This window comes from Hipposideros armiger, unplaced genomic scaffold (assembly GCF_001890085.2).
Source record: "Hipposideros armiger isolate ML-2016 unplaced genomic scaffold, ASM189008v1 scaffold_201, whole genome shotgun sequence".
Lineage (NCBI taxonomy): Eukaryota > Metazoa > Chordata > Mammalia > Chiroptera > Hipposideridae > Hipposideros > Hipposideros armiger.
Genome location: NW_017731551.1, coordinates 2,160,983 through 2,184,920, shown reverse-complemented (window position 1 = coordinate 2,184,920; position 23,938 = coordinate 2,160,983). Strand labels below are relative to the sequence as shown.

General features: G+C 35.1%; 1 protein-coding gene across 11 annotated transcripts in view; it reads right to left on the bottom strand.

The window, feature by feature from the left end:
* LUC7L2 (LUC7 like 2, pre-mRNA splicing factor) overlaps nt 1-23,938 on the bottom strand; it is a 60,196-nt gene that overhangs the window by 18,963 nt on the left and 17,295 nt on the right. For 10 of the 11 annotated variants that reach the window (XM_019653256.1, XM_019653254.1, XM_019653255.1 and 7 more), the window contains 3 exons: nt 10,747-10,845; nt 7,859-7,969; nt 4,097-4,240 (listed from right to left, as the gene is read on the bottom strand). In XM_019653256.1, the coding sequence (XP_019508801.1) occupies nt 4,097-4,240; nt 7,859-7,969; nt 10,747-10,845 (354 nt within the window). Of the gene's footprint in view, nt 1-4,096; nt 4,241-7,858; nt 7,970-10,746; nt 10,846-22,171; nt 22,259-23,938 lie in introns of those variants that run through there. The other variant, XM_019653263.1, reaches the window with a different exon arrangement.

Genomic DNA, 23,938 nt, shown 5'->3' with positions numbered 1-23,938 from the left:
TGCCCAGATGTTGCGCATGACTTCATAGGATTTACAACAGAACTGATAAAGGAAATCATTAAAGAGACTCTGTACATGATAAAAAGGTGAGAGGTGAAGGGTTTCAAGATAAGGATCCTGGAGAATTTCAAGAGCTAACAGACAGGACACCAGAGGGATTAACAAGACGACTTGATGGAGATGAGCGCTTCTGAACCAGCGCCAGACGATGAGGAAGAAGACGCAGAAGCAGCAGCGTCAGAACACAAACTGACATCAGACACTGGCAGAAGGGGCCGATTACTCAAGACTTCTTTTATTTACAGCACGGACCCTTCTATGACACAGGCACTGAAACTAAAACCAACAGTGGAAGAAGGATTGGTGCCTTACAGGAACATTTTTAGAGAAATGAAAAAAGCAAAACAGTCAGACAGAAATTACGATGTATTTCCATAGTTACACCCCGTTTGCCTGCCTATTCTGCCTCCCCTTCCACTTCCCCCCGAGTCAGCAAGACCAGCCCCTCCTCTTCCTCCTCAGCCTACTCAGTGTGAAGATGACAACGATGAAGGCCTTTATGAGGACCCACTTCCACTTAGTGAACAGCAAATACTCTTCATGCCGTACAGTTAAACTTACCTGCTGTCTGTGTGTCTTCATGTGAAAATAACAACGTACAGCAAGAGCTGTATGAGACGTGTCATGGTCATTATCACCTAAGTATTCATCGTGTAGAATGTCATGTACAAGCTTGTACTGAGTGGCTAGCCTATCCTTACATAGGCGTAAGGTGGTATTTAATATAAAATTAATAACATGTTACTTTTCTTACTGTTTTATAACTTTGCTTTCAAGGAAATACATTACTGTATAGCATGCCCCCCAATTGGAGAAACTGCCTATCAGCCTACCATCACAGGTAAGCAGTTGTTTAAAAAAAAAAAGTTAACAATATTTTCAATACTGCATTATGAACATGACTGGAATACTGTATATCATAAAAAATTTTATAATGCTTCATTAGTGTATAGGCTATTACCATGAAACAACTGTATTCATCACACTAGGCTACTATGAAGCAGTTACACTGCTGCTGCTTCGCTGTCAATGCATGAATCGTTATACCTGCACATAAATTATTTTTTCACACTATCTTTTCATTTTTGATTGTCAGTGTTAGTGATACATATAATTATCTACAGTGTTTTGCATCACATAAGACAATATTGATGTAGGCACTGATTATTCATCTTGTCAACATATAATGTAAACTTACAGTATAGATAAATGCAGTACAATACTCTAATGTATTTTCATTTCTCTAACTTTATTGTAAGAATACAGTACATAACATACATAACATATAAAATATGTGTTAATAGACTGTTTATGTTATCGGTAAGACTTCCAGTCAACAGTAGTAAGCTATTAGTAGTTAAGTTTTGAGGAAGTAAAAAGTTATCTGCGAATTTCTGACTGCACCCCTAACCCCTGCATTGTTCAAGGGGTAAATTTTCAAGTACATGTATATGAGGTTTCACGAAAACCGCAATATAGTCATGCGCTGCACGACGTTTCGGTCAGCAATGAACTGCACATACAATGGTGGTCCCATAAGCTTATAATGGACTGAAAAATTCCTTCTGCCCAGTGATGTTATAGTCATGCTAAAGCAATACTTACCACTTTTTCAATTTCCTACAGTATTCATACAGGTTTGTGGCCTAGGAGCTAGAGGGGAACAGAATTTGTCACCCAAAATATGTCTATATGGCGTAAGTATTGTTTTAGGTTGGTTAATTTTAAGAAACAGCAGATATGGGAGAAGCCCTGAAAACCAAGTAGAAGTTACCCTTTGTAAAAGGCATTAACATTTGTAAGGGTGTATCAGGAAGAGGCGGATGACCTAATAGTTAGAAACTCTTATTAATGCAGAAGACAACTTAAATCTGCATAACAACCTTACCCTCACTTACCGTGCTCCTCCTGGTAGCCTCTCATAACTGACGGCCCCAACCCCAACATCTTCTTTTGTCTTCAACTGAAGACGGAATTTAAGGTGGTAGCTTCAGCCATTTTGGTGAGTTACTCAGTTTTTCTGGGTTTTTCCCATGTATATAGGAGATACACATGTTACTAAACTTTTGTTTTTCTCCTGTTAATCTTTTATTATAGTGATGACTCAGCCAAGAACCCAGTAGGGTAGAAAGAAAATCATTTTTCCTCCCTTACAGAGCAATAGGCTATACCATATAGCCTAGGTGTATAGAAGGCAACACCATCTAGGTTTAAGTGCACTCTATGATGTTGGCACAACAATGAAATCGTGTAACAATTTCTCAGAACATAACCCTGTTGGTTAGGTGATACATGACTGTATATGGAAGTAAAGTAATAATGTTCACTGGCTTTTGGGGAAATAAACCAGCTATAAACACACTATGTATTTTAAAATTCATAGTGTTCAATTTCTGGATATTACATTTAAAGAAATCCTTATTATTAAGACATTATAATTATTAAGAATGGCTACATGGTATATTTTTTCCCATCCTATTACCATTAATCTGTGTCTTTATATTTAAAGTAGGTTTCTTACAACTAAGTCTTGCTTTTTAAAAACATTCAATGTAATTACTGGTATACTGGGGTTAAACCTCCCATCCTGCTATTTATTTTCTGTATATCTAATTTGTAGTTTGTTCCTTTACTCCTGCTTTCTTTTAGGTTAACTATTTTTAAGGATTCTATTTTATTTCTACTATTAGTTATACCTCTTTTTTTCCTCTAGTGGTTTCTCTAGTGTTATAGTATACAACTTTAACTTAGAAAGCTAGAGAGGCTTTATTAATATAAGACAAAGGAGATTTCAGAACAAAGGAAATTACTAGGGATAAGGAAGGACATTTCAACAATAATAAAGGGTTCAATTAATCAAGAAGACATAACAATCCTAAATGTATATTAACCCAATAACAGAGCTTCAAAATAAATGAAACAAAAACTGACAAAATGCAAAGTATAAATAGACAAATCCACAATTATAGTTTGTAGACTTCAACATTCCTCTCAGTAAATAGCAGCAGAACAAGCAGACAGAAAATCAATAGGATATAGAAAACTTGAACAAATCAATCAGCTATCTTGACTCAACTTACACTTATACAATACTCCATTTAATACGGCAGAGTATCACTCTTTTCAAGTGCAGATGGAACATTCACCAAGACAGACACTATGCAGGACCACAGAACAAGTATTGACATATTTAAGAGAACTAAAATCACACAAATGTTCTCTGGTCACAACAAAATTATATTAATGGGAAGAAAACACCAAATATAAAACTAAACATGTTCCTAAATAACCCATAAGCCAAAGAAGAAATCACGAATAGTATTAGCAAATATTTTGACCTGAATGAAAATGAAAATCTGTGAGATAAGCTATAATAGTGCTTAGAAGAAAAGTTATAGCACTAAATGGTCTAAAATCAATGATCTAAGCTCCTGCCATAAGATGCTATAATGACAATTAAACCCAGGTATGTGACACAGTTAGAAGCAATGAAGACTACTGCAAAGACAGAGAGTACAATCCCGTCTGAAGGCATTCAATTTTCTAAAAGAAAAACATCAGATGGGCTAAACAAAACAGAACTTTGTTTGCTGGATATCAGATTGTGAGCTGGGCTGTAGAAGGATGACAGGAGGCTCCCAAGGTACCAGCAGATTGTGCTGAGGGGGCAAGAGAAGGAAGAATGCTGAAGCTGCCTGAAGTAGGCTGGGGGACATGGTATCACTGTAACCACCAGGTATATGCAGAGTCTATGTGTTCGCCTGTTGTGTTGTGTGAGACTGTTATATATGACTAGCTAGTCTAGTTCATTTTATTTACCAGTTATAAACTGCAACATTACCAATGGCTCTAAATTCTAAAAACTACTAATGTTGATACAAAATCCATTAGTATGATATGGACTAATTAAATATTTTTCAGTTGGTTTGAATTCTCTTTAATAGTAATAGATTTTCAATAATTTCCAGTGAAATATATGCTCTTTAAGAAGTACAGATACTAGGGCTCTATATACCACCAGTAAGAATTTAGTTACCTCTGCTTCTCTTTTCTTTGCCCGTGCTTTCTCTACTTCATCCATTACTTTCTGGGATTCTTCCACATTCCCTTCAGCCCCTAGTTGTTCCACCTTGGCCAACAATTTACCAATTTCTTCATTTAACTCATGAACACGTTCTGCCTAGAAACAAACAGAAAAGACCATGAATAAAAAGCAGAGCAAGTATCGAAGTTCACAGTACTTCAGAAAAGATTCAGTGAACTAAGGCAATTATTAGAATAAATAATGCTTTCTAAGTATATCATAAATGAATTCGTGGGACATCAGGATGTCTTGAGCCTGCCTGCCTCCACTTCAGTAAGGTCAGGGATATCACCGATTTCAATATAACTATTACTTTCCAACCTCGCTTTGGCAGTGTATTCCAAGTAGAAAGTACCTTTTCTTCCACAATCTAGCCCTCTGTACCTTTTCAAACCATCTCTTGCTGTTGCCCTAGTTCATAACAAAATCTATAGTTCTTTTTTTTTTTTTTTAGCTGAGCCATTCTGCCACCTGTTGGCAGCTCAGCAGCAGCTCAGCTCGGGGCGGGCATTGAACCGTATAGTTCTTTTTTGTTTCCCAAATTTATCTTGTTCTCTGCTTCTGACTTTGCACATACTGCTCCCTCTTCCTGGGATGTTATCTCTTAGCTCCCTTGCCTGTCTAGAATGTCTATTCACTCAAAAAGATCCAATTCAAGAGTCTATTCTGTGACATGTTCTTGAACAATCACCATATCTCACCCCCACTTAAAAACATAAGCAGCGAGCCATCCCTCTTTTGTGCCACCTTTGTATGTATGTATTTTACCTACCTACCTACCTACCTACCTACATATATATCGCTTTAAAGATAGTGATCTTTGCATTTCCAATGCCCAACAAATAGTATAAAATAAAATATGAGTTTAAAAAATGAACTGGTGAATACTCTTTCAAGTAAAGACATGGCTTTAGAGACCCACAGATCCGGCGTACGGCCAAACCTGCTGCCAGGTGGGAAACTTTGGCTGTATTACCTAACTTGACTCTGCTTTCTCGTCTGAGCAGCAGGGATTAGTACCTATCTCACAAAGCTGTGAGAGCTGAGAAAATGTGCCTTGTACATGTATCGGGCAGCACATTATGGATTTTCCGCATATAAGCATGGCACCCCTTCTCCCTTAGTTCATGTCTTTCCACTGGGATTAATTCTTGCTCTGGGATTTGATGTGCCTCCTCCTCCTCCTCAGAAGCAGCATCACCATCATCCTGGGAACCTACTTCATTCCTATTCTTTTAATGGCACATGATACATATATATAGTTTTTATTTTGGCCACAAAGTATTCATCCTGTGTGGCCAATTATATCAGAAAGAACTTTCTAATTTGATATGGACATCCAGTGCCAACAAACCAGTGTGTCAATAATTTTTACTTCTCAAATTTCCTTCAATTCAAGGTATCGCCCTTCAAAGAAATTCTCAACTCTATTATCATTACCTACCTCTTTAACAAAGTGGGTTTTTTTTTAAAACACGTCATGGAATGACTGCATTAATCCCCCAACTCTTCATTCTTCCCTGTACTCGTGCCCTTTGCTGTGTAACCAAGTATCATATGCTCTGAATCGCAACCTGCACATACAACTGGCTTAACAGGACAGTAGCAAACAAGACACAAGGCTTGCAAAGCGCTTATATCACTAGGCTTGATGCTTTTGCACCTCTACTCTCATCATGAGAACCCAGTTCAGTAGACTCCAGCTAACTGGAAGACATAGGAGTGAGTCCAGCTAAGACAAGAATAACTGTCCAGTCAAGTTCAGCCTAAATCATTGACTGTAGACTCATGGGCTAAATAAATACTGTTTTGTAAGTCACTGAGTTTTGAGGTACTTTTTAAAGCAGCATTTTTGTAGTGATGGCTAACCAAAACAGCGTGGGGTCTAGCCAGTATTTGTGCATTTGTTTCCATCATGAGATGTTAGATGGCTTGTACTTTCGGATGCCCACCTTTATAGTACCCATCTTCAGAGAACATTTTAGAAACAGTTGGCTCAAATTAACCCTTTCCTCAAATAAGGGAATCCATTTCCCTTTGTACATGCATATCTAAGCACTATACTTAATGTCATCTGAAATCTCTCTGGGTAATTCTGTCTCCATTCTACATTTTCAAAAAATGTACCAAGGGCCGGCCGAGTGGCTCAGTTGGTTAAGAGCTCGCTCGAGAGTTTGAGCTCTGAGCAACAGCGGTTCGAGTTCAGCCCAAGCTGAGCAGCCACTGAGCTGCCAACAGGTAGCAGGATGGCTCAGCTAACAAAACAAACAAACAAAAAAAAAGTACCAGACCACAACTGAATGGTACAGAATATTATAAAGTAGCAAATCATCAATCAACAAAATGCAATATATAGACACTTCCTGGATTTTTATTATAACCAACCAACTCTACATAGGAAAAATAAACACACTGTGGATATTAGATAACATTTTAAAAATTACTAAGTTTATGGATACATTTTTGTGGTTATGTTTTAGAGGTGAAATGAATTTGCTTTTAAAAGAAAGAAACAATAGCAGAAAGCCAACAGCTTTGAATCCACTGGGATTCACTATACTTTTCCCTCTACTTTTTGCATACAAGTTCAGAATAAAACATTTTTAAAAAGTAGTAAAGTAGAATATCTGAAAAACATTCAAAACTGAGTATTTAAAAAACTGAGCAATCCATTTAGAAAATGGGCATAAGACATACACAGACATTTCCCTGAAGAGGATATACAGATGGCAAATAAGCATGTGAAAAAATGTTCAAAGTCATTAGTTATTAGGGAAATGCAAATTAAATCCACAATGAAATATCACCAAACACCTTTCAGAATGGAGGAAATGAGACAGTGACACCATCGAATGCTGGCATGGATATAGAGAAAGTGGGTTACTAATAAACTGCTGGTAGGAATGTAAAATGGGACAGCCACTCTAGAAAAAAGTTTGGCACTTGCTTTCAAAACTAAAAATGGCCTTATCATATGACCCAGTAATTATACTCTTGGGCACTTATCCTAAAGAAATGAAAACTTAAGTCCACACAAAAATCTGTGCACGAACGTTTATTGCAGCTTTAATGGTATTAGCTAAAAAGCTGGAAACCACCTAAATGCCTCCTTAATTGTGTGAATGATTAAACTGTGGTTATGTCCATACCATGGAATGCTACTCAGAAATAAAAAGAAATAAAAACTACTAATACATACAACTTGTATGAATCTCAAGGAAGTTGTGCTGAGTGAAAAAACCCAATCTCAAAAGGATATACACTCTATGATTCCATTTATTTAATATTAAGTGAAATAAACAATGATAAAGATGAAGAATAGATTAGTGGATGCCAGCGGCTAGAGAAAAGGGAGTGGGTGGCTCTGGCATAAAAGGGTTACATAAGGGAGTCTTGTGGTGAGGTTCCAGTTAATTTAATTATGGTCGTAGTAACCCAAGTTACACATGTGATAGTGTTACACTGCACACACACAAATGAGCACCTGAGTAACTGGTGATATCTGAATAAAATGCAAGGACGGCACCAATCTTAATTTCTTTACTTTGATACTGTCCTATACAGTTGTGTAAGACGTTAATATAAAGAGAGGCTAGAGGAGTACATAGAATTCCCTGTATATGTTTTTACAATGTCTGTGAATATAATTTTTCAAAATAAAAATTAGTATGTTGAAACTATATTTTGTACTATTGAAATGACTGAAATTCTTACCTTTGCTGCCACTTCAGCACTAATCTCTTCTTGAGTTTCTGCTAATCTTTTCTTAGCCACCTCTGTTCTTCGATCACAATCTGCAATGAATGACTGCAGATGATCCATAGCCTACAAAGTTTAATTAAAAGGCAATTATTGCCAGAAAAATCAACTTTATTCAGAAATATCTTTACTCAAAAATTATACTTTGTTTTTTTAAATGCTACTATGGACGTAAAACAATAACAAAAGCAGGCTCAAAAATGAAATCAGAAATACTAATCTATCAAATTGGCAAAGCGTAAACATAAATAATTCCCAGGAAAGGTAAGGCTGTAAAGAAACTGCCATTCTCATAACCTGCTGAAGGAAGCCCAAAATAGTGGCAGCCTTTATAAAAAGGCAATGCCTTAAAAATGTCCCCCAACTTAGTAATTTTACTGCCAGAAATTTGTTCTAAGAAAGTAATCAGAGATCTATGGAAATATTAATATTCAGAGACATTCTTCAGTTATTTTTAATGGTGAATTAAAAGTTATAAATACCCTACATATCCAGGTACCATGTAGAAATTTTGATCTTCAGCCATTAAAAAAAGGTTTTAATAGAACACTTTAGGACACAAGAAAATGTTCCTGATTCACTTATAAATTAAAAGCAAGTTACAATCTGATATGCAGTAAGATTCCAGTTTTGTAAAATAAAGAAGAAAAAAAATGGAAGAGCACACATTAAATGTTAATAATTATTCTGGAATACATGGATAATTTTTAATAATTTCTTTTTCAAGTTTTCCACAATGAAGTGTTACAACCAAAAACACTTGACCTTTTTTCAAAGAATAAATCATTGAGAATTTTAGCAGTGTCTGCACTGCAAAATTCCAGTTCAATATTTATATATAAAAAAAATTTATATTTCTCAGGCATATATTAATGTCTATAATTAAATAATAGTTCACTTAAAAGTAAACTTTTAAGATTTACTCCTAAATTAAGCAATTTGGATTTTCATATGTTACTGAACAGATATACAGCTAATTTGGAACACAAATGTTTCAATTGAAAATATAAATTTACTCAGCACATACAGAATTCTAAAAATGGTTGGTTAACCCAAGAATTTCTTGAAAATGAAAAGCAGTAAAAGTCATTAAACCTTTTATCTATAATGACAAATAGCTATTAACTCTTTTAATTTAAAATTCATCTTTAAATTAAACCAAAAATCTATTAAAATTTGCTTATGTGAAGATAAAAGTGGCATCTCAAAGCACTGGGAGAGAAAAGATGGACTAACTAATAAATAGTATTGGGTCAACGAAGGAGTTATCTGTAAAAAAGAAAGCTGAATCTATACCTCAGTTCCTTAGACAAGAATAAATTTAAGTTGGATCAAAGGTTTAAGTGTATAAAATGAAGGCATAAAAATACCAGAAGAACTCATGTGAGAGAAGTCATAACCTCAAAATAGGGATGGCCTTTCAAATTAATCTGATAGAAATTTTTAAAAGGTTAATAAATTAGACAACAATAAAAATATTCTGCAAGGCCCATAACCACCAAAAGAAAAACGGGGGGAAAAAATCCAATGTATTATCTGAGGTAAGAGACTAATTTTCATAATATGTAAATAGTACAAATCAACTAGAAAAATGCTAAAACCCAGTTAGCCAATAGCCAAAACTAACAACTGTACCAATAGTTCACTGAAAAGGAACTATAAACAGATCTTAAATATATGAAATATGTACAAACTCACTCATAAGAGAAATGCAAATTAACTACACTTTATATTCCACATTTCATCTATCAAAGTTGCCAAGCAATCTTAATACAGTATATGTGGCCATATGCGAACCAGATAATCTATTACTGGTGGGAATACAAATTGGTAATTCTGATGGACAGCAATCTGGCAAAATTACTCTTTGACTCAGTTATTCTATTTCTAGAAATTTATTCTATAGACACTTGATATGTAAAAATAGTACATTATCATATTATAATAGAAAAAGACTGAAAATAACCTAAATATCTTACCCATACCCTTACATCTAGATGTCGGTGAATTTCTGCTGTATTTTATGCCCAGTGTGTATTAAATCATAACCCAAATACTTTAAGGTGTTTCCCCAATTGTGGCAGCCCCATATCAAATTAAGTTTACATAGATGGTTTTCATTTCCATTAGCAGAAATTCTTAGAAGTTCAGAAAAGTAGGTGGGGGGGGGGTCTCCTTACTGCTGTACCTCCCAAACCAAATAAAACACCTATTACACCTCCCTGATAAAAAGTGTTGTAAGATTTATGCTCATCAGTAGCTTTATGTAATGTTGATTGGTATGTTTTATTTAAGTATGAAAAAAAGTTTCCCTATTTTTACATAAACAATTCTCATGTTTGTATAAAAAAAACAGTCAGATTTTGAGCCCTTCTGATATGTACATGGTATCTTCTATTTGCTCTAATAGTTCTGTTAGATTTACATAAAAAACATTGTCCTTAACATTCTCCCTCTATCTGTATATTTACAGATATAAAAATGAATATGAATGTAAAAATTCAGATTATTCAAGGGCCTTATATACACTAGAAATTAGTTGTTTATATTTACTTAAGTCGATATTACCTTAATCATTACTACTTTATTGGGAAGAATATGCTCAATTTTCAAAAGAATATATGAATTGCATGACTTTTGCATATTTTCTTAAAATACCCAGTTTCACTTTATATTTTTAAAAACTGTTGTTAGTTAGGAAACAATATGATCTTACTTAACTTAGTACTACCCTTCATATAGCCAAGGGCTAAGAGCTTTTTCCTATTAAGAGAAATTAATCCATATTCAAAATGTTTTATTGCAAAAGATAACCTAAAACCCATTAAAACAAAATCACATACATCAAGTTCAAAGAAAAAATCTTGTTCTTTGGATGCAATTTCATAATCTGCTCTTAAAGCCAGGTCATGGACTTTCAGACATTCTCCAAGATCCATTCTCTAAAACAGAAAAAAAGACACATGTTATTGAATAAGAAACCACATTTTTCAAAAATTCATTAGCAACCACAGCACTCTTCAGAATACATATTAAGTCATACAGATGCTTCTTTATTTATGGACTTCCAAATTACAAAATTTTATGGACAAGTATAAAACTTGGTGCCAGAAAAAAACCACATCAATTCTGTCTACCAACAGATGGGAACAGTGATTACTTTTGTACTTAAGAACAAACAGACAAGGAAAAGCCTGTCAGAATCTGAAAAAAGCTGGGAAGAAAGCTCTTAGCAACAACCTGGATATGTGTATAACAAAGGATATGATCACCAACTCTGTACAATATCCCATGCTAAAAAGGACAGTGAATTCACTGGATTAAGATTAAAAAAGACTGATAAACCAGGTAAAATATAAAAAATAAATATAAAGTCCTATAGTTATATCTAAGGAGACAAGTTTACAAGTAACTAGGTCTGAGTAGAAAATTAGACAAATTGAAAAACGTACTAGTCAAGAGTTAAGGGGTACAATGTGGCATGACTGAGGTAAATTTATGTGATATAAATGTAACTTACAGGATACAGTATATAGTGTAGAGCAAAATGAGAAATCTTACCGAAGGCTGGTTTTAAAATCAAACCCCTTCTCCAAAAGACACATTCTGTGTGCTAACAGATTTCAAAAGGGATATAAATAAACTAGACAAACGGTCTCAAAACGGAGCTATACAAAAAAGCCAGAGAACGTAAGTAATTAGCTGGAGAAGAATCAGGATGTGAACCTAGTCATCTATCAACTAAAGAACTTCCAGTATGAAATAGAAATAGATTTTATTATGGGACTCCTGAGGGACTCCAGTGAGTCATATTTTAACTCTTTCAATGTAAGAAAATACTTTCTAATGATCAGAGCTTTCCAAAGATGGAATAAGCTTCCTCAGGAGTTACTGAATTACCAGATAACGGAGAGATTCAAATATAGTTAAGACAACCATTTTTCTGGGATATTGAGGGAAGAATTCAACCATCAGGTAGCTTTTATTCTTCCAACTCTTGAGATTTCATGACAGTCTAAAAAAAGGTCTCTAAAACTACATTACCTTAGTTTTTAATTACGTAAAGGAGCAAACGGGAAAAAATAAGTAGACAATGTCTTCCAAGTTATCCTATGGGAAATAATAAAGAAGACTCTCCTCTGAGAGCCCTCATGTCACACTGATGGCTTTGACGCGGCATCGTGCTGCTGAGCATGCCGAGCGTTTCTGGGCTCCACTGCTTCCTCTCCTTCATCAGCCTACGGGTTAACCAACAGGATTTTCCCAGTGATAATGAACAGCAACTGAAATCTTATATAGACCTGTGTAAATTGAAAGCTGCTTATTAAGCAACATTAAGAAAAGGCTGCAGAAAAAAAAATGCAGGAAAATAAGACAGGAATAAAAGAAGTTAATGGCAAAAGACTGTTGTTACCATCTTTACACCAGCCAACTGATTTCTTAATTAATAGCATCTTAACGTTAGTCATTCCAACAACTCCCTTTGCATTTGTATGTATTTCCACTGCTACAGTTGCTCAGGGGAGGCCAAACTTCTTTCATAAAAGGTTAAGATGTCACAGTTGGAAATGCCTTTTATCCACTGCAGTGGTTCTCAACCTGGACCTGGGGAGTTTTTAAATAATACTAACGGACGTTTTTGAAGAGGCCCAAGCCCTACCTTCCAAAGATTGTTATGTAAAAATCTCCTAGGGGTTTTTTTTTTTTTTTTTTTTTTTTTTTTTTTTTTTTTTTTTTTTTTTTTTAGCTGAGCCATCCCGCCACCTGTTGGCAGCTCACGGCTGCTCAGCTCGGGCTGACTCGAACCGCTGTTGCTCAGAGCTCAAACTCTTGAGCGAGCTCTTAACCAACTGAGCCACTCAGCCGGCCCTCTCCTAGGGGTTTTTAATGTACAGTGTTGAGAACCATGCACTGATCTAGTTTTATTTCCATTCCACAGAAAACTGAAGCCCAGAAAGACTGAAGTATTTGGAGTACTTATTAGAAAATGTGGTTTAGACTTATTTCTAGCCTAATATCCCTTCCCCTTATTCTATCATACTAATCCCAATTATTTCAGTACTAACTTATCTTTTAATATTTTTAGATAACCACCCTCCATAACATCTGAAAAAGCTCTGCACACAGCAGCAGACATTCAAAGCAGCTGTCTACTGCCTTTTCTCCAGTTAGCTGCTCCCTTATATGTATCCTCTAACTGTATTTCGAATCTGTTCTCAACAAAAACTTAAGTCCCATACAAATCTTGCCTCACTGTGTTTAACCTAAACGTCTCTGTTGCCCACCTACACTACCCTTTGGCAGGAATTCTAGGCTTTCCCTCTGCTCTATCTTTAAATTTACATCACACAACCAACCAAGAGAATAAAAGCAACTATGTGGGTCAAGAACAAAAGGAACACAATGGTACCACTGTAACAGGGGTGGAGTTCTGGAGAGAGGAGAGCTGAAGCGAATGCATGTATGCCTTGGGAGAGGAGCGAGTTTCTAGGAGGAGGAAAGATCTATCAACTCACTAGAACGTGAGCTCCACAAGAACAAGGATTTTGTTTTTATCCATTATGTATCTGTGCCTGGTGTATAGAAATGTTTAATAAATACTTGTTGAATGAACTGGAAAGAGGACAGAGAACACTGGCACGGGGCCCCTGGCTTACCAAGCAAGGTGGTCAAGATACACCCCAGGACAAAGTTGGTCTGAGCTCTGGAAGGTCTTCTAGCCTCTCCTTGGATTATCCCCTTTGCTTGGACTCCTTCCCTTCCCTTCTTAAACGTTTGGAGCGACTCCTCTTTATTTTACTACATGCTCCTCTCCTCCAGGAGAGAGACGGGCTTTTCACTCACTATCCTGGGCCATGAATGCCTAAAGCTAGCTTTACAGTCAAATCTGGCTCACCATAGATTTTGGGGCCAAAGTCCTAGAAGGAAGGGCCTAGCAATAAAGTGTTTTTGTTATTTTTTGTGGCTTGGAATAGCCCCAGTGCTTATTTCTTCAGGGACCTGGCAGGACAATAGGTGTATCCAGGCAGATTCTCGGAATTCTAGATACTAGTCATCTATTTTCCTCTGTCCATACCAAGGCTAGACTAAGCATCCAGTCTGGCACTGAGCTATGCACATGAGGAGGACTGAAATAAAAAACAAATAAGCAAGCCAAAATAAACCCAATCATCCCAGTGGCCACCATAAACGTGAGTGAAGGGAAAGTATGGCTATGTTAATGCTCTCCGCGACCCTAGTCCTCTAATTAAAAATGCCACCAGAGAGGAGCCATGACAGAACCACACCATGGCCCACTATGGACCAGCTCTCAAAAGCCAAATCAATCCTGACTTCGTCACTGAGGGTGCAATAGTACTTTAACACTAGGTGCCTAGATATCTGCTGCTGCTGCTGCTTCTCTTTTCAAGTGAGTGAGTTTCAAACTGAACAAAACATTTGGTTATTCATTTTAACTTAAAATGACTTTGTGATGAAAGCCACAGGAAGAGTTTTGAATTTTTTAATTTAACAAGTAATTTACTTCGTTATTAAATTCTTCCCATGTTTGTTTATTCTTGGTATTTGACTTAATATAATTCTTAGATGGTAAATGAAATAAAAATGCTTATTTTTCACTGGATAAATTTAGTTCTGCAGTTTGTCTTCTCCAGCCTAAATCCATTCCCTCCATGAAGTCTTGACCAAATAATGGTACTTGATCCTGATAACTTCTCTTATAACCGCATAGCATTTTTTACTGTTTCACTGTTTAACATAAAAAGTTGATTCTCTTAAGTGCTTTTTAATTACTCTTACGAAATTTCAAAAGTGAATGTTATCTCCCCAAACATACTCTAAGCTTCATGAGGAAAATGGTTTATTTCTCTTATTTTTCCATCCCACATAAAAGACCAGGTTTTGCACAACCCATGACTATTAAATAAACTTGATGATTTGACTGAGGAATTGTGCTTCTAAGAACTTGAGGGAACTATGAAATAAGTACACAGATAAATGGACATTGATGATAAAATTTAACGATGGTGTTTTTTATCTAAAAAATTAGAAACATTTTAAGAGCCTGGCAACAGGGTTTGATTAACTGGATTATGGAATAGCCATATGACACAAAATATAGCCATAAGAAATTACGTTCTTGAAACCACTAAGTGGAGAAAAGATGGCAAAGAAAGACATAAAATGCCATTTTTATAAATTCAGACATTGCTGTGAGGTTAGTTGGTTTGTTTGAACTTTTTGATATTGGTTGAATTCAATGCAATGAGCATATATTATTATATCTTACAATCAGAAAAATCAATAAAGCCACTTTAATTTTGGAGAAAAACATGTAAGTAACAGGAATAGAGGCATGTGGAAATTATACATCAAAATAAAATAAAATGGTATTTCAGTAGAGCAAATTAAAGGGTTAAATTACACACCTGAGTGCACTGCCAAGTGTAAACTAATGGCAGTAATACATCAATGAATATACCAGCGATAGAAACTGGGTATAGTAAAAGCTCCAAGTATTTGCAAATATTCTTGTTTTGTTATATGCTAGGACATTTGCTCAGTTCTATAAGCTAAATCCTAAAGGGAATTATAAAACAGTATGAGACTATAATACCTGCTGTCAAGGAATTTATATTCTCAATAAAAAAAAAACATTAAATTAACAGTTGCAAATGTAGACAAAAATGTATACACAAGGATTTCATTGCCACACTGTACACCAAAAACAGAAACAAAAACTATTGAAATATTAATAGTCACTGTATAAATAATTTAGGCAACAGCCATATTATGAAATATTATGCAGGCTTTTTAAAAAAGTAGACCAAGTATATGGAAACTTCTCTAAGCCAAGTTAGAAAAATTCAAACAATATAATAACATTTGTTAAAACACACACACAGACACACACACACACACACACACTTCTAAGTGCACACAAAGGATAGTGAAAGATGTACATTAAATTGTTGACAGGGTTTAGTTCTGGGAAGGGGGATGATGTTAATGGGAAATACTCATGTTTTATCCTTTTATACTTGAAGACTATATGGCTTAATAAACAAGTTGGGCACTAGCCAACTCAGAAGACCTCCCTTTACCTCTTTATTTTTTTAAATTAGAGTAACACTGGTTATTAACATATAAATTTCAGGTGTACAACTTTGTAATATGACATTTGTATACTCTATTGTGTGCTCACAACCTGAAGTCTAGTCTCCTTCTGTCACCTTGTATTTGACCCCTTTGTCTTCCCCTCTCCCCCCTTCCCTTCTGTTAATCACCATTCTGTTGTCTGTGTCTGTGAGTTTTTTTGTTTGTTGGTTGGTCGGTTGGTTTTTGTTTTATGTCCCACATATGAGTGAAATCATATGGTTCTTTTTCTTTTCCATCTGACTCATTTCACTAAAAATAAAATAAAATAAAAGGGACTACATCAAACTAAAAAGGTTCTGCACAGCAAAAGAAACATCAACAAAAAGGCAACCAACTGAATGGGAGAAGATATTTGCAAACGACACCTCTGATAGAAGACTAATATCCAAGACATATAATAAAAACTCATACAACTCAACAACAATAAAACGAATAATCCAATTAAAAAATGGGCAGAGAACCTGAATAGTCAATTTTCCATGGAGGACATAGAGATAGCCAATAGATATATGAAAAGATGCTTAACATAACTAGTTTTAAGGGAAATGCAAATCAAAATCACAAGGAGATGCCACCTCACACCTGTTAGAATGGCTATTATCAATAAGACAAGTAATAACAAGTGTTGGAGAGGCTGTGGAGAAAAGGGAACCCTGATACACTGCTGGTGGGAATGCAAACTAGAGCAGCCACTATGGAAAACAGTACGGAGGTTCAGCAAACAATTAAGAATAGAATTACCGTATCACCCAGCAATCCCTCTTTTGGGTATCTAGCTGAAAAATTTGAAAACACAGTTTCATAAAGATATATGTACTCCTATGTTCACTGTAGCATTATTAACAATACCCAAAGACACAGAAACAACTTAAGTGTCATTCAATGGATGACTGAATAAAGATGTGGTACATAGATACAACGAACTACTACTCAGCCATAAGAAAAGATAAAATTCTGCCGTTTTCAACAACATGGATGGATCCTGAGAGTATTATGCTAAGTGAAATAAGTCAGGCAAAATGGACAAAAACCTTTGCCTCTTATTATCCAATTAACTCTGAGAAATTCACTTAAATCTCTCCCAACATCTCTTTTCTGAAGTACTTCAGGACTGCATGGATCACATTATAGACCAAGTAGATTGTGGAAGACTGAATATGAGTCAACATGTGCTGAATTTATTCTGTAGGCAAAGGAGAATGCTTGCCTACTTGGACAAAAATGACACAATAGAATCATGTTTTAGAAGCATTAACACACACTACTGGATGGGCTGACTAGAAGAAAGAGACCAAGGGAAGGAGAGGCTATTATGACAAACCAGAAATAAAGCCATAAGGGTCAAATTAGAAGAGAAAGGAAGTGATGGAGGCAAATCAGAGTGCTAAAGAAGAATAAAAGCATTTTAAAGATGGGAAGGATCTCTGAAATCAATTCCATCACCACCTTCTGACAAATATGGAAAGCAAGGCTCACAGAAGTCACAAAATCATAAGCTAGTGGGAATACAATAAAAATTTGAATCCAGTCTTTAATATAGCTCAATACTCTTTCAGTAACACAGTGACTCTTAACAGGTTTTAACTGAATGGAAATGAAATGTGCAGAGGAAAAGATCAGGAGTCATATCAAGGCTTCAAGTATTTCAAGCAGGAGCAAATGATGCCACCAAGGGAAGTCAAACGGGCGAGTTGATCTGTGATGAAAAGTGTTTTGTTTTGGGCATGTTGAATTTGATGTAACATACTCCTCCTTGGAGTTAAAGCACAAGTATTTTTCTAGGAGACCTTCATTAACACATTATATAGGAGTCTGACCTCCCTAAGTCAAGTTATCAATAATGGAGTTTCTGAAAAGTATTTCTAAAAACCAGCGTCTTGCTGGTGACGAGCAGCAAGATCATAATACATCACCACAGGAAATTTTAATGGGGGAGAAGGTGAGGAAGAATACTTGGGAATAACAGTATAAATTTCTATAAAATGTGCCTTAATAATGTAAATAAGAACGCTTATCATACTTCAGATTTTTAAAACAAACCCCATTCCTTGGTAATTTTCTTAAAAAATTTTTTTTTAAACCTTCATTAGAGCAATATTCTCTTTTCATCTAACCTGGCTTTAATTCTTCCATTTATTTGTTTAAAATAGTAATTCTGCCCATTTGTTTTTGTTTGTTTTTTTTACGTTTTCTTACATGTTTCAAGAGCCTCAAAAGAGAAAGGTGAGAGACACCTAAATGTGACAAATGATAATTTAGATACAGCAGAAAGACAGCAAGGGATATAAAAACACATGGCAAGATTGGTAAAGCAGTACTAAAAGGAATAATACCAGCTGGTGAGAAAGTGAAACAAAACCACGACAGCAGGACAGAGAACACAAAAATTACAAACACCCGGCCTAGCATTTGAACCCTTCCACAATAGAGCGCCAATACCAAAGAAATTTTCTAAAACACATCATCTCTACACTTTGATCCTCACTTCTCGCACCCTCACTTTCTTCCTTCCTCATATTTGTAAAATCTCTCTTCCATCCAGGTTCAATGCTTCCTTCATGACCTAGCTCAAGAACAAGAGAAAGCCTATAACATGGGGAAAGGCTTCAAATGAAACTGGATATGAGTTTCAGTCATGCCACTATGGTCTTAAAACAATGGAGTTCTTTCCTAATTCCAATCCTGGTGCTCACAATGAACAAGTCACACATGAGTGTTGGCAAGACAGGAACGGGGTGCGCTGAACAGTAAGCAGAAAGTGGTTCCTGCTCTTCTAACACTTCCCAAATTTTTCACTGCCCGTTCCCACTCGTATGTTCCAACCCCAAGTGCATTTTTTCCTGAGTGGATAAAGAAAAATAAAGCTCTTCTACCCTTTATTAATATTTTTTGAAGAACATAGCAGGAAATACTCTGTTATCCATTTCTAACCCTAGATATGAAAAGATATCTAGATAATACTAAAATAAAAGGCCGTGCCCCACAAAGACTATACTATCTACTTGAGAAGAGCAAGAGAGAGAGAGAACATATACATAAACAAGATAAAATGCCAAGGGCCTATTCAGTAGTATGAAGGGCAGGTGCTACATGAGGGTTCACAGGCTAACCTGCTATAGGCTCAGGCGCTGACGTGCAGTAAGCCAGGCAGAGTCGAAATCTGTAGAGGAGAAAGGGTATTTCTGGCAGAGAAAAAGGGGCAGGCAAAAATGAGAAGCGTGTTGGGGACGGCAAGTAGTGAGGCAACAATGAATAAATCAGTCTGGTTTAAAGAGAGGACTAGTTTAATCATTCATGGAGAGGTACACTGGGCCAAGGGTTTTAGATTTTTGATCATATATACAATAGGGAATCGCCAAAAATTTTTGTGTGGAAGCAACCTATGGTGAAGTTTATTCCCATTCAAGAAAGACTGGCTTCTTTTCTTAACATTTAAATCTCTTCAAATATCATTCCACCAAAAAAGTTTTCTCTAACCCTGCGGGAGTAGCTGCTTGCCCACTGTCCCAGATAATTTAGACAATCTAAATGATCTAGCCATGCTTTTTTGTCATAGCACTTAAATCACTCCCCGAAATCACATGATTTCTTTTCATACTTGGCTGTGTGTCTTCCACATTAGAATGAAGGCTCCCACCACTAAAGCAGAAACCCATGTTCATTTCTGTACCCCAGCATAGCACGTGTCACACAGTAGGTCCCTGAGAAACACTTAAGTGAATGAATGAATGAACACTGATTGCAGCCATCAGCATCAAGTTCCAGAAAAATGAAAAAATAAATCACTTCTTGAAGGGCAATTTTTTAACTTTTACTGTGAATTCTCTCTACTTTCTCCATTCAGCCCTCATTAAACTGACACCTCTTGCTCACCCTTTTCTATTTCTTCCTGTGCTTAATTCCAGTGTTACTTAAATTTCATTACTCCAAGCACTATTATACTAAACACCATAAAGGAGAAAAAACAAAAACCTATCTGAATTTAGAAAATTTACAATTACATTATCCAAGTACATCAATATATATGCCTACATTTTTTTATCCTACAGCCCTAAAAATGTCTATGGGATGATCTATATTAAAGATGTTTTATGCTACATAAGTCACAGTAAAACACCAAATGCTTTTAAAAGTTCCCTTAATGAGTAAGAACCATCTAACTGGAAAAGATTTTACCACGTCATTTGGTCTTGCTACCTGCATATTAAGGTAGAACTCATCACATTTAAAAAAATATTTCCAGTTAGAGAATCTGTGACTTTAACTTGGTGTTCGTGGTTAATCACCTGTGAAACAAAAATATTTGTTTCAGGTTTTCATTTTTTACCATGTGTTTGCTCTTTTCTGTGTTCACTGTCTACATCCTTTAAATGATGCATTTGTTAACCCCACCCTCCCTTTTTGAACGAATAGCCTCAGAGAACACACTAGTTTCTTCAGACTTGTTAAAATGCAGTTTGCAAAAAAAGAAACAAAAGAGAAAAAATAAAATAAATAAATAAGTGAATAAATAGGGAAAAAGTAGTTTACAAAACAGTACATATCTCTTACAAAGATATGAAGAGTTCTAGGAATACTAAGAAGGTATTTCCTGGTTGTTAGGTAACTGGCACTTATTGAGAATCATTGTACATAAAACAAATGTGACACTGAACTATGTCAAGCAAGTATTAGGCTATGAAAAATAATCTGCTTTGACAATGACTTCCAGACCTCACTGTTTTCTTGGAAGAACTGGTCTTTGCTATTTTATATCATTTCAAGAGTCATCCTAAAATTGATAGGTTCAAGATTTAAGATTTACTTCAAAAAACTACAAAAGGATGGAAAGGACATAAGTGATTACAAATGAAATAAGGTAGGTATGCGTAAAATATTTACTGAGTTGGTGTGTGGGTACATGAAGTTCATTATACAATTCGCTCTACTTTTATTTATAGTTGAAATTTTCTATTAAAGAAGTTAAAAAAGATTCTTCCCTCAGACTGATTATGAGGGAATCATAAAATGTATTATAGATTATATTACACAATAAAAATTTTTAAGTGAAATTAATTTGTATTTGATTTATAAAGATGGACATCAGCACTACAATTCATCATATACATGCATGTATATTTGTATTTAACCACTAATCCAAGTAATGGACAAATATGCTGACCAGCCTCAACTAAGAGACAGACTAAACTAGTACAAGATTCTAGAATACATGGTCTCTAGGTTGGTTACCTTAAAAAACAAAAACAAAAACAAATCACCTCTATAAGCCTGAAGTATATTATGTCATTTTAAGTATACAAAATGAATGACTAAAAATATTCATAATGACAGAGAAAGGTTATTTCATAAGAACATATGTATTCCAAGTTGAATAGTTCAGGATATTAATGTGCCACAATGCCAACAATGCTCCAAATTATATTCATGACTTGACTTTTCAAGTTTTACAGTAAAGTTTTAATTATTCACTGGGAAGTTTTTAATGTGCCTCTAATTTCCTAGGCATCAAATATATTTTTGGTTTAGGCAGTCTCTAGAAATAATTAAAGGATATATATTTTTGTAATAACCGACAAGAATAAAATACAACCAGCACATCTGCTTAATATAAGAACATAATACACTTCAAAAGCCAAATCTTGTAAAACTTGTGTTAACTGGCATTTTGCAAATTGGGAAGCTCTAGAAATTGGCTGATCAAAACAAAAAACAAAAAAATATACATCATGTCAGTAATCTGAACTAATGCTAAAAACGCTCGTTAAAAAATACCAAAGCTACCCAAAACAAACCATTTGTGAGGAATAGATTTAGTTTAAAACATCTATAGACTAATTTTTCACATATGCATGTGAACCCACTGCTGTCTTATTTTGATAAGCAACTCAGTAACACCGAAATACTCTTCAGCTCCTTATCTGTTAACACACGTTTCCCTCTAACAATTTATCAATTTTTGAAACTCAGAGTTAGTTTTTGCAACAGATTTATTTAGCATTCTACTTTTGGGTGTATCAATTATTCATTCAACACAATAGAGGGACACTGTTCTAGATGCTGGGGATATACCACTGAACAAAACAATGTCCCTGCCCTTATAATGAAACTTACATTCTAGTGGCTGGTTGAGAAAATTTTGTGCAGGTTTACTTCTTATCACTTATTCTGCTTCTCCATACTTTCAGGGCTCTTTTACATATGTACTATCAAAGAGACTTCAGCAGTTTTAAAGTTCAGGTTTGTATGCACCCAAGTAACTGATTTTAGACCAGGCCTTAAAAGAAAGAGTTAGAGAAGCAATAAAGGAGTTTCAATTAGTAAAAATTGTACTTTGGATAAAACCCAGAACCTATTGGGGCACCATAAAAACAGCTCAGTCAAAACTTTTACAACCAGTAACTCCCATCCAATCACTTCAAAAAGGCAGATAAAGTTTTACTTTATCCCTGTCCGTAAGTATTTCTCAATATCAGTTCTTTAAATTTAAATTCTATTTCTGAGCCAAGTTTCATTTTTAAACAAAATTTCGTGCAATTTCATGTACTTCCCAAAATTTTCTATATTTAAAATGCACAAAATTCTAGTTGAAATAGGAAACACTGGCCTAACCCCATGTCCTTAGTACATGTGATGCCTCCAAGGACATTTCAGAAATATCTGAAAGTCACTACCCTAGGTAATTGTGTTATCTGAAAAACTAACAACCACCACTAACATTTTAAAAGTATTTAAATTACTCTGTGATTGCTAAGTGGCATAATATACTATGATTCTTTAATTATGTGACATCTGACTAGCACAATTTCTATGAGCTTTAATTTTTCCCATCTATAAAATGATGACCTGTCAATGCTAAAATTATACTATGATGAAGGCTATAATAAAATTAGTAGTGGCCATTTCTGAACTGAGGACAGGCACATTATGAGAGTATACATTTCCATCCCTGCAGGTCTTAATTTCAAGCTTCTATTACCAGCTCTGCTTTAGATTTAATGCTTTCTGTAAATTATTACTATCACATATCTCTTTCCCAGGTCACTAGGAACTAGATGGAAGGGTTTTTTGTTTAAGTACTTCAATATACTTGTATTTCCTCAGGGAAGATATGTACCAGATATGTGTTAGGAGAGGGGAATGACAACTCTATCTAGGTTTTTTGTCTACTCTACGAATAGAACAGGGAGAAATCAAGTGTGCCAAGAGGAAGAAATGAGTGGGGCTAAATCAAGAAAATATTCTAGATGAATAGGGAAACCCAAACCTTTGAAAAATAGTAGCTTCCTAATATTCATGCTTCTTATAAAAATCATAATCCAAAGATACATATACAATTATTTTGATTCTTTGCTCTACATTTTTCTTCCTCTGAATAATTTATTAGCTAAAAAATTAGTTATACTACCTTAATAAAAGGTAAATGTTATAGAGGCATTTTCATCCAACTCAATTCCAAAAATATTCCATACTAATTGTCAAGTGCTAGATATAAGTTCAACCATTTTATAATGAATGAAGCCAAAGAATACATCTGTGTATTCTGCTAAATAATATAGCATATGGGTGACTCATATCTGATAAAAGTGACAGATCTGACGAACAAGGTCATGAAAACGAAAGGGCAACTTTTAGTTACGTAACAACAAAAAAACATAATAAAATCAACAGTTAGAATTCAGTTCTTTTCATCCTTCACGTTAATATGTAAAAAAAAAATAAGAAAAAAAAATAGACATTTTCAACATAAAGAGGTATAAACTGTTAAGACTCTGTGCCAGAAAAGCATGTATTTGTTCTACAGAGATCGGTTGTTAAAGAAGTCACAGCTCTGTAATTATAAACCATTTGTACGTAGGATAAACTGTTATAAATAGCCCT